The 11,069-nt window shown below is 39.0% G+C and overlaps 3 protein-coding genes across 4 annotated transcripts; 2 read left to right on the top strand and 1 right to left on the bottom strand.

The window, feature by feature from the left end:
* The first annotated feature begins 834 nt into the window (after positions 1 to 834).
* On the top strand, positions 835 to 5,198 carry LOC108097951 (adenosylhomocysteinase-like 2). The gene is made up of 8 exons (XM_017200556.2): positions 835 to 1,269; positions 1,380 to 1,440; positions 2,820 to 2,892; positions 3,223 to 3,889; positions 4,203 to 4,521; positions 4,608 to 4,851; positions 4,907 to 5,027; positions 5,091 to 5,198. The coding sequence occupies exons 2-8, from the start codon at positions 1,390 to 1,392 to the stop codon at positions 5,095 to 5,097; spliced, it is 1,482 nt and encodes a 493-aa protein (XP_017056045.1). The 5' UTR covers positions 835 to 1,269; positions 1,380 to 1,389; the 3' UTR covers positions 5,098 to 5,198.
* Positions 5,199 to 5,684: 486 nt separating this feature from the next.
* On the top strand, positions 5,685 to 7,641 carry LOC108096218 (cytospin-A). Of its 2 annotated transcripts, none has more exons than XM_017197607.1 (2): positions 5,685 to 5,919; positions 5,969 to 7,641. In XM_017197607.1, exons 1-2 carry the CDS (start codon positions 5,685 to 5,687, stop codon positions 7,531 to 7,533), a joined length of 1,800 nt encoding a protein of 599 aa, XP_017053096.1. In that variant the 3' UTR covers positions 7,534 to 7,641. The 2 variants fall into 2 exon arrangements, with proteins under 2 accessions (XP_017053096.1, XP_017053106.1); XM_017197617.1 differs by having other exon boundaries at positions 5,805 to 5,919; positions 5,986 to 7,641.
* Positions 7,642 to 7,914: 273 nt separating this feature from the next.
* LOC108096347 (V-type proton ATPase subunit e) lies at positions 7,915 to 8,340 on the bottom strand. Its single transcript, XM_017197898.2, has one exon. It carries the CDS (start codon positions 8,301 to 8,303, stop codon positions 8,037 to 8,039), a length of 267 nt encoding a protein of 88 aa, XP_017053387.1. The 5' UTR covers positions 8,304 to 8,340; the 3' UTR covers positions 7,915 to 8,036.
* Positions 8,341 to 11,069: the final 2,729 nt, after the last annotated feature.

Below are 11,069 nucleotides of genomic sequence, written 5' to 3'. Positions count from 1 at the left end.
TTTGTTCCAATGGGTAAACACACCAACTATATTGAAAAACTAATTGGAATCTGCTAAAGGTCAATGAGATACCTTTAAGAACTTTAATGTAGGTGCTCGCTCACATTATTAAAAATAAATTACACTTTTTTTTTAAATTTTAACAATCTTCACATAGTTTAATAGTCAAAGATTACATAGTCTTACATTTTGATTATTATTATTTATTATGATTTTTTTCACTTAAATAAAATAAATCAATTAATCTTGAATTTTTCAATAGTTTTCTAATTTGTTTACTTTAAAGTCGAACTGCAATACAGTAAATTATTCTTGAGTATTACTCACAGGCTGATAAGTCCCCACTTAATGTAAAATGATTACATTTTAAAGACGTTTTAAGCATTATGTCACTTAAGTGTTCTCATTAAAAAAAAACAGAAATACTTATCTTCAAAAAAGATAAGGCCGAAGCTTACTGATAACGAAACGTGAGTCTGAATAATTTCCGATTTAATTTCCGTTAAGTTTTTCACAGCGTCAGTTCTGGAGTTTCCACTCCAATTACAAAGTGTCCAGCTATTAATGAAATCCACTCATGCGAGTGGACACTTTGCCTACGTCAGAGTCAAAATTGATTTCCGTAATCGCGGGAATACTTCATGGGGTGAAGTTGGATCGTGATAGGTACTTGGGGATTCGGATGAGAGTGGGGAGCTCAACGGGGGCCCCAGCGATAAGAGCTCACTTTCTGATAAGATTCCCATAAATGTGGCGATCTTTTATTTGAACCTTTGCTGATACTCGCTCCGTGGACTTGTGTTGTGTTTATTTCGGTTTGTTGATTTCGCTGTTTAGTCGGCGTATTTCTTTATTCCTAAGCGATTCGCTCGGCTCCCTATAAACCGGGGACAGTGAGTCAGTTTGTTGTTGGCCCCAGTCGCGAGCGGACGTCTGAGGCCGGAGATCGCCCCAGATACACCAGATACACCCGAGATATATAAGACGAGCGAAAGAAAAACGAGAGCAGGAGATCTGAACAAGTGAAGTGAACTGAATCGGAATCGATCGATTGGCCATCTCGCTTGAATTCGAAACGCCAGACGATCTAGTCTGATCGCAGATCTCCAGCAGAACAGACGTTGTGTCTCTCACAAATATATTTTATAAAACATATATTAGATAGCAAAGTAATATCCGCACTTGCACTGGATGATTAGAGCTGGTCTCTGAGGTGCATAGAACGTAAGAAGTCGGAGCATATATAACCAGTTTCAGATCAAAATAAATGTAAGTCCCCGAAGGTTGTTCGCTCGTTCAAATAACTTCTGGTTGTGTTTGTTTTCATTCGATTTTTCGGTTTACTTTTTGTTTTCGGTTTGTTTTTTATCTCTTCTCAGCGCCTTCAAAATGTCTAAAATGCCAGAGACAACGTTTGCCGACCTGAGTCTGGCTGATAAGGTAAATATAACAATGGGAATATCATATTGTGAATATTTATGGGCCACTTCAAGTTGGTAGGCGTGTGTGTTGGCCAGATTCACACATCAACTCGTTTCAATCGCTGAACTTGGCGATTAATATACAAAACAGCACGTGACACCTCGACAAAACAAAAACAAAGCCCCAAAGACGCTCTCCGAACAATAAATTAATTCGAGGCATTCACCTCGAAGCTTTTCATACCCTTCGTGAAAGTGATCGTGTGACAAATCCAGTAGAACAGCTTTAATCGAACCTGAAACACTGTAATGGGGGTCAAGCGAATTAAGAACGAGCTCTAGTAAATTTTGAAATGACTAATTGGATAAACAAAGCAGCTGATTAAAACCAAAGGAGCACCATATGGCCTAAACGTATTGTTCCAATAAATCTTAAATTTATTGGGTTAGCAGACCTTAAACTTCAAATCAACGGATTGATCCGCTGGCAGTGAATATCGACTTGTTAGGATCGTAAATGAATTATAATGTTGTAGAGAGAAGTGCATGTTTATTCCATATGGCCGGTGGAACGTAAACAACAATAGACACAATGGGCAAGGAAAAAAACAATCGTAGATTTCAATAATTCGACTGTTTACATACACTCTGGGAAGCAACCGACCGAGGTCCGGATTCTGGATCTATATTCGCGATCTCATATAGTACCTCCCGAATCAATTGGCGCGACGAATTATCGCCGATATGCTAAACGAAGCCAATTAGCGAACAGCTTCGATCAAATTCCTTTTGGTTTTTGCTCTGCACTTAAATCTGGATTTCACTGGAAATGGCGCAGCGTTCGCAAATAAGTTTCTCATCAAAAATTGATTAATCTCCAACTAATACCCATGTGTGATTTTGGAAGCCTTTTACACGATGGCGATTTGTTAATTGGAAAGTGCAATAAATTCATGGACTTGTGAATCGGTGCCATTACCTTTGATTATACGGTGAATTATACAAAGCCAGTTATTCAAAGGAGTGTAATCAAATCGATTAGATACCGGCAAGTGTATTTTGAATTTATTAACACTTCAAGATGATGCTAAAATATGAACAAACACACCTGAGAATAAACAAACATTTTACATAATGCCTTCAGGTTTTTCTCCTTTTTAAATAGGTTTATTAATAGAATGTATTTTTTACTACTATTGTCACATGGGTTTTAAGATAAACCGAATGCGCTGGTTATCTAATTAGGTTTGTTAAGTAGTTGTTATCGTTGGCGCCATAAACAATATGATTTATGTGCCAACACATGCAAATGTTAACAGGGGTTGATTAGCATAATTAAACTGCTTTTAGTTTAATATAATACTAACAATATCATAAATGTTTGCTTTTTATCAATAGAATGCTGTGAAGAAATCCAGTATAGAAAGTGCCCGGCGATTTTCGGATGTCTCAACCTGCTCGTTCAGCTCTAGTAAGTAAACTTAAATATAATATGTAAAGCTGTATTTAACAAATGTTTATTTCCTAAAAAATTAAGAATTAAATATATATATTGAAATTATTGAAATTTACTTTTCCATTCAAACACAAATGTAATTCTAGAATTTTATCAAGTTCATTGATACAAGAAAATTCAAACCTTTTTTTAAAACTTTATACATATTAGTAATATTTGGTTCTTTTTAATCTATTTAGTTTAAATTTGTTAAACCAATTTAAAGTTTTGAGCTCTATGTATAACTAAATCTAGTATAATTGTGTGTTTTAAATGTATCTTATCCTTATCTTATCTTCCCAATAGCCTGTTTCACCGGAAGTTCCGACGAGGATGACGTTTCGCCGAAGGACAATCACCAGCGAAACTCTTCTGGAGGAACTGACTTCTGTGTGAAGAGCATTTCGAGGAGTGCCTTCGGAAGGCGGGAGATCGAAATTGCGGAGTCGGAGATGCCGGGCATCATGACACTGCGGAAAAGGGCCAAGGATGAGAAGCCTTTAAAGGGAGCTCACATAGTGGGTTGCACCCACGTGAATGCCCAGTCAGCTGTGCTGATTGAGACCCTCGTCCAACTGGGAGCCTCCGTGCGCTGGGCAGCCTGCAACATCTACTCCACCCAAAATGCGGTGGCAGCTGCTCTGGCGGAGGCGGGGATCCCGATCTTCGCGTGGCGCGGCGAAACGGAGGAGGAGTTCTGGTGGTGCCTGGACAGGGCCATCCAAGCGGAGGGCTGGCAACCCAACTTAATCCTGGATGATGGTGGGGATGCCACACATCTGATGCTTAAGAAGTATCCGGATTACTTCAAAGCCATTCGTGGTATTGTGGAGGAGAGTGTCACTGGGGTTCACCGGTTGTACATGCTCTCCAAGGGAGGAAAACTCACTGTTCCGGCCATCAATGTCAACGATTCGGTCACCAAGAACAAGTTCGATACCTTCTACTCGTGTCGGGATTCCATTCTGGACAGGTGAGCTTAACTATTAATTACCGATACGGGGAAGAAATAATTTATAAGTCTGTAAACAATATTTTAGTACAACTACTAGACTATTAGTCTTATATTTTTTTCGTTTTCTTATTTCTAAACTTAAACACGTCAAATTGTCATAAAATAATAGGATGACTTACCATACTTTGCTTCAAGTTTTAAAGTGTTTTCACCAATTCCCTATTTTTTTTTTATAGAATTTGTACTTAAACTCAGATTAGATATCTGCAAAAAATTTAGCTCTTAAACTATAAAAAATGCAATTAGATTTTATTTTTCTTATTCCTGACAGTCTGAAACGCACCACGGACATAATGTTTGGTGGCAAACAAGTTGTAATTTGTGGCTATGGAGATGTGGGAAAGGGCTGTGCCCAATCACTTAAAGGTCAAGGATGCATCGTTTACATCACGGAGGTGGATCCCATTTGTGCCCTTCAAGCTGCCATGGATGGATTCCGAGTGGTGAGGCTCAACGAAGTCATCCGGAATGTGGATGTGGTGGTCACGGCAACGGGAAACAAGAATGTCATCACTAGAGATCACATGAATCGTATGAAGAACGGATGTATCCTATGTAATATGGGTCATTCCTGCTCCGAAATTGATGTGGTGAGTAGTTGGGGAAAAAAAATAATCATAAAATAGGAAGTACCACATGATATGGTATTAATTATAATTTTTAAAATATTTTTTAGAATGGTTTGCATACCCCGGAACTCACGTGGGAGCGAGTCCGCTCCCAGGTGGACCACATCAGGTGGCCAGATGGCAGGATGATAATTCTGCTGGCTGAAGGAAGACTGGTGAATCTCTCCTGCTCCACAATTTCATCTTTCGTTGTATCCGTGGCCTCTTCTACCCAGGCATTAGCTTTAATTGAGCTCTTCTCGGCGCCAGGAAGATACAAGTCGGATGTATATCTACTGCCTAAGAAAATGGGTAAGATTGGGTGTCTTTGTGTAAAAATGTATTGTAATTTTATTACAAATTTCAGATGAGTACGTGGCCAGCTTGCATCTGGGTACCTTTGATGCCCATCTTACGGAGCTAACGGACGAGCAGTCCAAGTTCATGGGCTTGAACAAGGCAGGGCCTTTCAAAGCCAATTACTACAGGTCGGTTTTTTCATTTTCCTTCGAAAATGTTTCTTTCATACATCATTTTTAATTTTTTTGCAGATATTAATCAGTATTTAATGTTTTATTCTGTTATTCTCGTTCTGTAATTTTGATATTATTTAGAAAAAATGCAATTATGAATATAAACAAGTTTTAAAAGTAAAAAAATTGTGTAACTATTTTGGGGCGTATGATAAACTTTAACAATCTACAAGATTCTGCTGTTTGAAAAAACCGGTCGAAAATGCTTGTGAGCACAAGCTGCCTGCTATGAATATAGGTGGCGCTTTATTTTCAGTAGTTACATGTAGTTCCAAAAACGGCCGCTGATTATTTTTAATTTGCTAGCAGATTTTATCATTTTAATTATTATTTTAATTTAACATTGGCAGTTATTATTTTTTATACGAAGTTGTAATTTTCCCACAATAACAAATAGTTCAGCAATATATTATAATTTTGATCTTTCCTTTGTTAAAATATTTCTTTGAGTCTTGCCACTAGTTACAATTTTATCCATAATGTGTATATTATATTACAATATTTTTTGGCAGGAATATTTTTATACATATTTTGTATTAATGTTTATACAAATTTTTGAGTTATTTTTTTGTCTACAATATCACAAATACTTTGATTTTGTTATCAGTGGCTATGGGTTCCACAATAAAGGAACGGATAAGCCATATAAGAGCTATACTTTCCGATTTGAAGAATGGCATGCAATCGAGGGAACAATCCGGAGATTGGAGCAGCAATGAGGTTCTCAAGATGAGGACCTGCCTGGGGAAAATAATACTCCTGACCAGGGAAATGAAAGCCAAGTTTGTGGACAGTGAAAAGTTCAGCGAACAAGACAGAGAAGCAAACGCGGATATATTGCTGAAATGTAAGTTCTTTTGAGGTAAAAAAATTATATGTTTTAAATTTATACCCAGGTAACCGGCAATTAAAGCGTTTGCGATACAGTTTGGCGAACTCGGATGAACTTGGAGGGGGAATTAGAGCAATGGATGTACTCCTCTTTCTGCTGAAAGTTGATACCGTCATGTTTGAACTGGAAACTTTTATTCGGGATGCTACAAAGAAGCAACTCAGTTCCAGCCAAATGAATACTAGTACCCCCGTTAATCTTAATCCCCTGGATGAATTAAAGGATTTACGGCAAACGTTGAGGGATGCGGAAGTAAGACGGGAATTGGAACTTATAACTCACAAGCTAATGATATCGAAGGAGCAGTGTTTCGTTCGCCATGCACATAAAAAACAGAAGGCAGCGGAACTGAAACTTTTCGAAGACCGAAATCGTTTAAGGGAACTTGAGGAGAGTTTATCAGAATCTCAGTTAACGATAATTGCCATTACCGGTCAGAATGAAGAACTGAATGAATCCATTAAACAACTCCGTAAAGAGAAAGATCTACATGAGATTGAAAGGCTCAGTTTTCAAGCTAAGCAGAGAAAATGTGAAATTTCCCACCAAGGGAAAGGTGACGTTAAGAGATTCCTGCGTTTAAATCAGCTTGAGAAGGAAACTCTTAGAGATCTAAAGGAATGTCTTAATCACAAAAAGGAATCTTTAAAGGAAAACAAATCAGCAATATCCCAGATCAAAAAGGAAATAGACTTGCTTTGTTTCAAGAGAAATAAACTGCGACTTGGAGTAAATAGAATTAGCAAGACTTCTTTAAAGACAAGAGCAAGCCCTTTGATAAAGTTTAGAGAGAACAGGAAGGATACCATACATGTCATAAACAAAGTCCTGCGATCTTTTAACCACTACGATCAACTTAAATTTTCAGATTCCAACTTCAAGTGGAACGTTACCATGAAATCCTTAAAAAGTAACCTTATTATGGTGCGAAAAAGTTTGAATAATGCCTGTATAAAGGACCTGCCAAAACCAAAAAAGAAAAGGTTGAGTAATAGTACAGAAAGTGGTTTAAAAAAAGGAGAAAGCCGCAGTTTCTTAAAGCAGCCGGTGATTTACCCGAGTTTATCTGATAATTTGTGGGAAAAGATATACAAGCCGCTCTGTCAGTCGCCAATTTCCGCATCCGAATCGTGTTTGCCTGATATTTCGTCCATTGATCTGAGCAAATATGCGTCTTCCATACCAAGAACGTCTATCCTTTTCAAACCCACTCCTGTATCGAAGTTCTTTGGGAAGACCTATGGCGATCGGAGAGTTAGTCTGCTCCGTTGGTGCAAAGCGAAAGTAAAACCCTACGGCCTTCCAATGTATGAATTTAGTTATTCGTGGACCAGCGGTCGAGCTCTATGTGCCATTATCCATTCCTATCGCCCCGATTTGATCGACAAGAGCTACATTTTCAATAAGAAGCCCTTGGAGACTTTGACTTATGGAGTGACTGCTGCCAAATCCCTGGGAGTTACCTGTTCCGTGGACTTTGTGGCCGAGTGCCAGCAAAGGCATCCGAACTTCGTGAACGTCCTCAAGTTCATGATTGACCTTCAAGACTGCCTGCAAGCATCGGAATAACTCAATAGTTGCTGCTCTTTTCTAGATTTGTTAAATGTGTATTTTTATAAAAATATATTTTTCTGTAAGAATGGTATAGTCTTGAACACCAAATTTTATGTTAAAAAATCACATTCGTTTTTTTATTCCAAATTGATTCTTATAAAGTCTGACTGTTTTCCCAATTTAGGGGTTTTGTATTTTTTGTTGAGGAAGAATCGGTATTTGACCAAAGAGGTTTACTAGCTTGAATAAACAGGAAGTATATTGTTCAAAGCCAAAGATTTATATAAGTTTTTTTTACATACATTTTAAAAAGACCAATTTAGTCGGCTTGAGTTAACTATTTATACTACTTATTACATTATTGTGAAAGACAAGATAAAACTTGAACGACTTAAATTAGTTTGTGCCGCGCTTAAATTTATTAAAATCATTAAAAGCCATAAACTAAATTTTTCTGCAAAAACCAACATTTTGTTTCCTTTGGTAGCCCTAAAAAATATATAGCCTCCGGTGGGGAATCACGGGTCCTTCTTGTTGTGGATGAGCGAGTTGTCCCAGTAGGTTATCATGCCGAAGATGACCTTCTGGTTGGCCCTCGGTCCGATCAGGGGATTCAGCTGCACCAAAAAGGTGACCAGCCAGGCGAGGTAGCAGCAAACCGCGGTGAGGATCACGCAGCAGCGGATGATCCCTCGCTCCTCGTAGCGGTACGAGATCGCGAATCCGATGATGGCGAATAGAAGCCAGAACACGGTTACGGCCGAAATCGAAACATGCTTGTCCATTTCCGGAGTGTTTTTGCCAGCTGGCCGAATGCCAAGTTGTGACAAGTTTCCACCCCGTGTCCTCGATTCCCTCGGAGCTTGGGTGAAAAAACCCAATTTGGGTGCCTGCAGCCATAAACTTTTATGGCTGCCAGAGCATTTCGATATTTTATGGCCGCCATCGGAGGCTGCAGGCGCAGTGGAGCGCGAAGGTTGTAAATGGATGGAAAACTGTATACGTTTTCCGAGTGCCAAAGTGCCGGAGTGCCAGAGTGCCGGAGTGCTGAAGCGGACCATAAAACTGCTGCACGCATCCTGACTAAGCGCAAAATCCGTTTTACGAGGACTGCCAGCTATCCAGCTCTCAAGTTGTCCTCCATCTCCAACCTCCTCCCTCCTCCTCCCTCCTCCTTTCTCCTCCTGCCTCTTCATCCCCCTCCTTGGTGGATCATCCCCTCTTTTGGAATCCTGATGATGCCATAAGTGCCCAGGCGCGACTCATAAAATGGCGGCTGTGTGCAATGGCAATGTGCAATGTGCGCGGCACGGCGTTGGTGTAATCGACAATGAGTTTTTTTTTGTTCCCTAAAGTAGCAATAAATGTTAATGGCGACATCGAATTTTCCATTTTCTCGACATAAGTACCAAGACGTCCGGTGCCGCGAAGCAGCGGTTATTTCGCAGGAATGGCCATCTTTAATTCCCTTTTGATACCTTCTATATAGAGAGTGCCAAACAGTAGCTGTCTTCGCACCTCAAACTCTGATGCAAACTGAAAACTGTCAAGATGTTTTTTATACAGAATATAAGCATGTTTTCGGTGCCAGATCGATTCGGGGATCGTAAATCACCGGTCAGTGGTATCTTCCCTCTTGAGTCGCAAGCAAATGCAAATCGGTCTGAATGTGTGATTTCCCCTTTAACACGGTCGGCACTTAAGAAGAAACCGAGTTGAGGTGAAACCAAACCGAACCCGAAGCCAAATCCCAAGCAGCCACATTCTGGGGCACCGCGTTATCGGTTCCGGTGCGAGTTTGCTCCGTTTGTCTTGTCTTTTCTTGGATTGTCACTTCTTTGACAACCCGTCAAAATATTTGGCTCGAATTCGTCTAGCAAGGAGTGTGGGTGCAGAAGAGGTGCATGACTGATTTGTCCAAGTTGGCATTTAGGCAGCATCTCTTGTAGTTCTGAAAACTTTACAATAAGGCAACCGTTCATTTATCTCAACATTTTAATTTAATTTTATTTAAGCAATTCTTATTTGTCTTATTTGTGGCCAACAAAAATCTTATAACTGTCTTATTGATCTTTTAAACGCGCAGCTCAGTTTGAGAGGTAAAACAAATCAATCTCATTCCGATTTACATATGACCCAATATTGCATTTAACCAATTTTCAACAGAAAGTTAGTTCTCGGTGGCACATAAATAAATAAACTGTGACTCTGTGACACCGACGGGTATTTCGTTTGGAACTTTTTCAAAGTAAAAGCAAGAAGTTATTGATTCTTAATGCAAGGCAAGAATTAAAGAATTTATTTTGGCCCTATTTAGGTTGACAATTCTTCTTCCTTCAGCTTCTGACAACACCAAAAATTTCAGCATCAATAAAAAAAACAAACGGCAAAAAAAGTATTTAAAAGTGAAATGTTAATTAAAATCAATAAATGTTAATTTAATGTTAATATTATGTAAATTTAATATAATGTAAGTGTAATGTTAACTTAATGTTAATAACATTAATATGGCCACGTCATCGAAAATGATAATTAAAATTTTTTATCGTTTTCTTGCACCTATAATTCCCAAATGGTTCTGGCTGATTCCTAGTGGGATACCCCTTGACTTTGGCCAAATTCTCAGTTCTCCGGGATGACCGGCAGTTTCTCCGAGAAACTCTTTCCGGTCTCTGGAAGTGTGTGTGTGTGCGTGTGTGTTGGTGATGTGCTTCCAGAGTGGGAGAGCGGGCATCCGGCCGACTCCTCCAACTGGTGTCCACTCCCGGATGCAGTGCATCATGGCCTGGCTTGGCATGGGCTTTAGGATTCCGGATGCGCCTTCCTGCTGGGTGTGGATCAGGATGCAGTGCATCATCACTTGACTTGGCATGGAGTTGTGGTTATCCCCCTGCTCGGAGTGGAGGATGCACTGCATCATGACCCGACTTGGCATGGATTTGGAGGTGCCCGATACCTTAATGCATGGAGTGGACTCCAGGATGAAGTGCATCCAAGCCTGAAGAGGTAAGAAGCTATTTTTTTTATTATGTGATGACGTGGCTTTTGTAAATGTAATTCAATTTTTTAATTAAATATTTATTTTATTTTATTTCAGGTTTTTGGTTTTGTACTTGGCTGGTTGCAGAAAACAATTGGTGACACCATCTAACTTTTAACTTGGAGTTGGACTTTAGGATGCAGTGCCCCAAGGTTATTACGCAGTGAGTACATCCATTAGACAATAAATAATTAAGTTATTTATTTTAAGAATTCAGAAATATTTTAACAATGAAGTTAAGAGGAACAGATAAAGATCTAATAGTATTAAAGAACAAGAAAGAAATTTAACAAGTGAATTTGATCAATTATTGAACTTGAAGAACATGAAAATCAAACACAATTAATAATTAAAAACAAGTAAGGACATATAATATTAATATATATAGTAAGGATAGTTGTAAGAATGCGGCGACCGGAGATATATAGTATACTGATACCACCAAAATGGACTGGACAACAGGATGCGGGATCAAATATGAATGGCGTGAACTTCTATTGAAATCCACTCC

This window comes from Drosophila ficusphila, unplaced genomic scaffold, assembly GCF_018152265.1.
Source record: "Drosophila ficusphila isolate 14025-0441.05 unplaced genomic scaffold, ASM1815226v1 contig_791, whole genome shotgun sequence".
In the NCBI taxonomy this organism is placed as follows: Eukaryota; Metazoa; Arthropoda; class Insecta; order Diptera; family Drosophilidae; genus Drosophila; species Drosophila ficusphila.
This window is presented reverse-complemented; position numbering and strand designations above follow the sequence as displayed.

Bases quoted from the DNA above. Each gene is read 5' to 3' on its own strand.
- LOC108097951 (XM_017200556.2), top strand. From the start codon at position 1,390: ATGTCTAAAATGCCAGAGACAACGTTTGCCGACCTGAGTCTGGCTGAT. The intron at 4,522-4,607 runs GTGAGTAGTTGG...AATATTTTTTAG, and splicing joins CCTGCTCCGAAATTGATGTG to AATGGTTTGCATACCCCGGA. The intron at 4,852-4,906 runs GTAAGATTGGGT...TACAAATTTCAG, and splicing joins TCTACTGCCTAAGAAAATGG to ATGAGTACGTGGCCAGCTTG.
- LOC108096218 (XM_017197607.1), top strand. From the start codon at position 5,685: ATGGGTTCCACAATAAAGGAACGGATAAGCCATATAAGAGCTATACTT. The intron at 5,920-5,968 runs GTAAGTTCTTTT...ATTTATACCCAG, and splicing joins CGCGGATATATTGCTGAAAT to GTAACCGGCAATTAAAGCGT.
- LOC108096347 (XM_017197898.2), bottom strand. From the start codon at position 8,303: ATGGACAAGCATGTTTCGATTTCGGCCGTAACCGTGTTCTGGCTTCTA.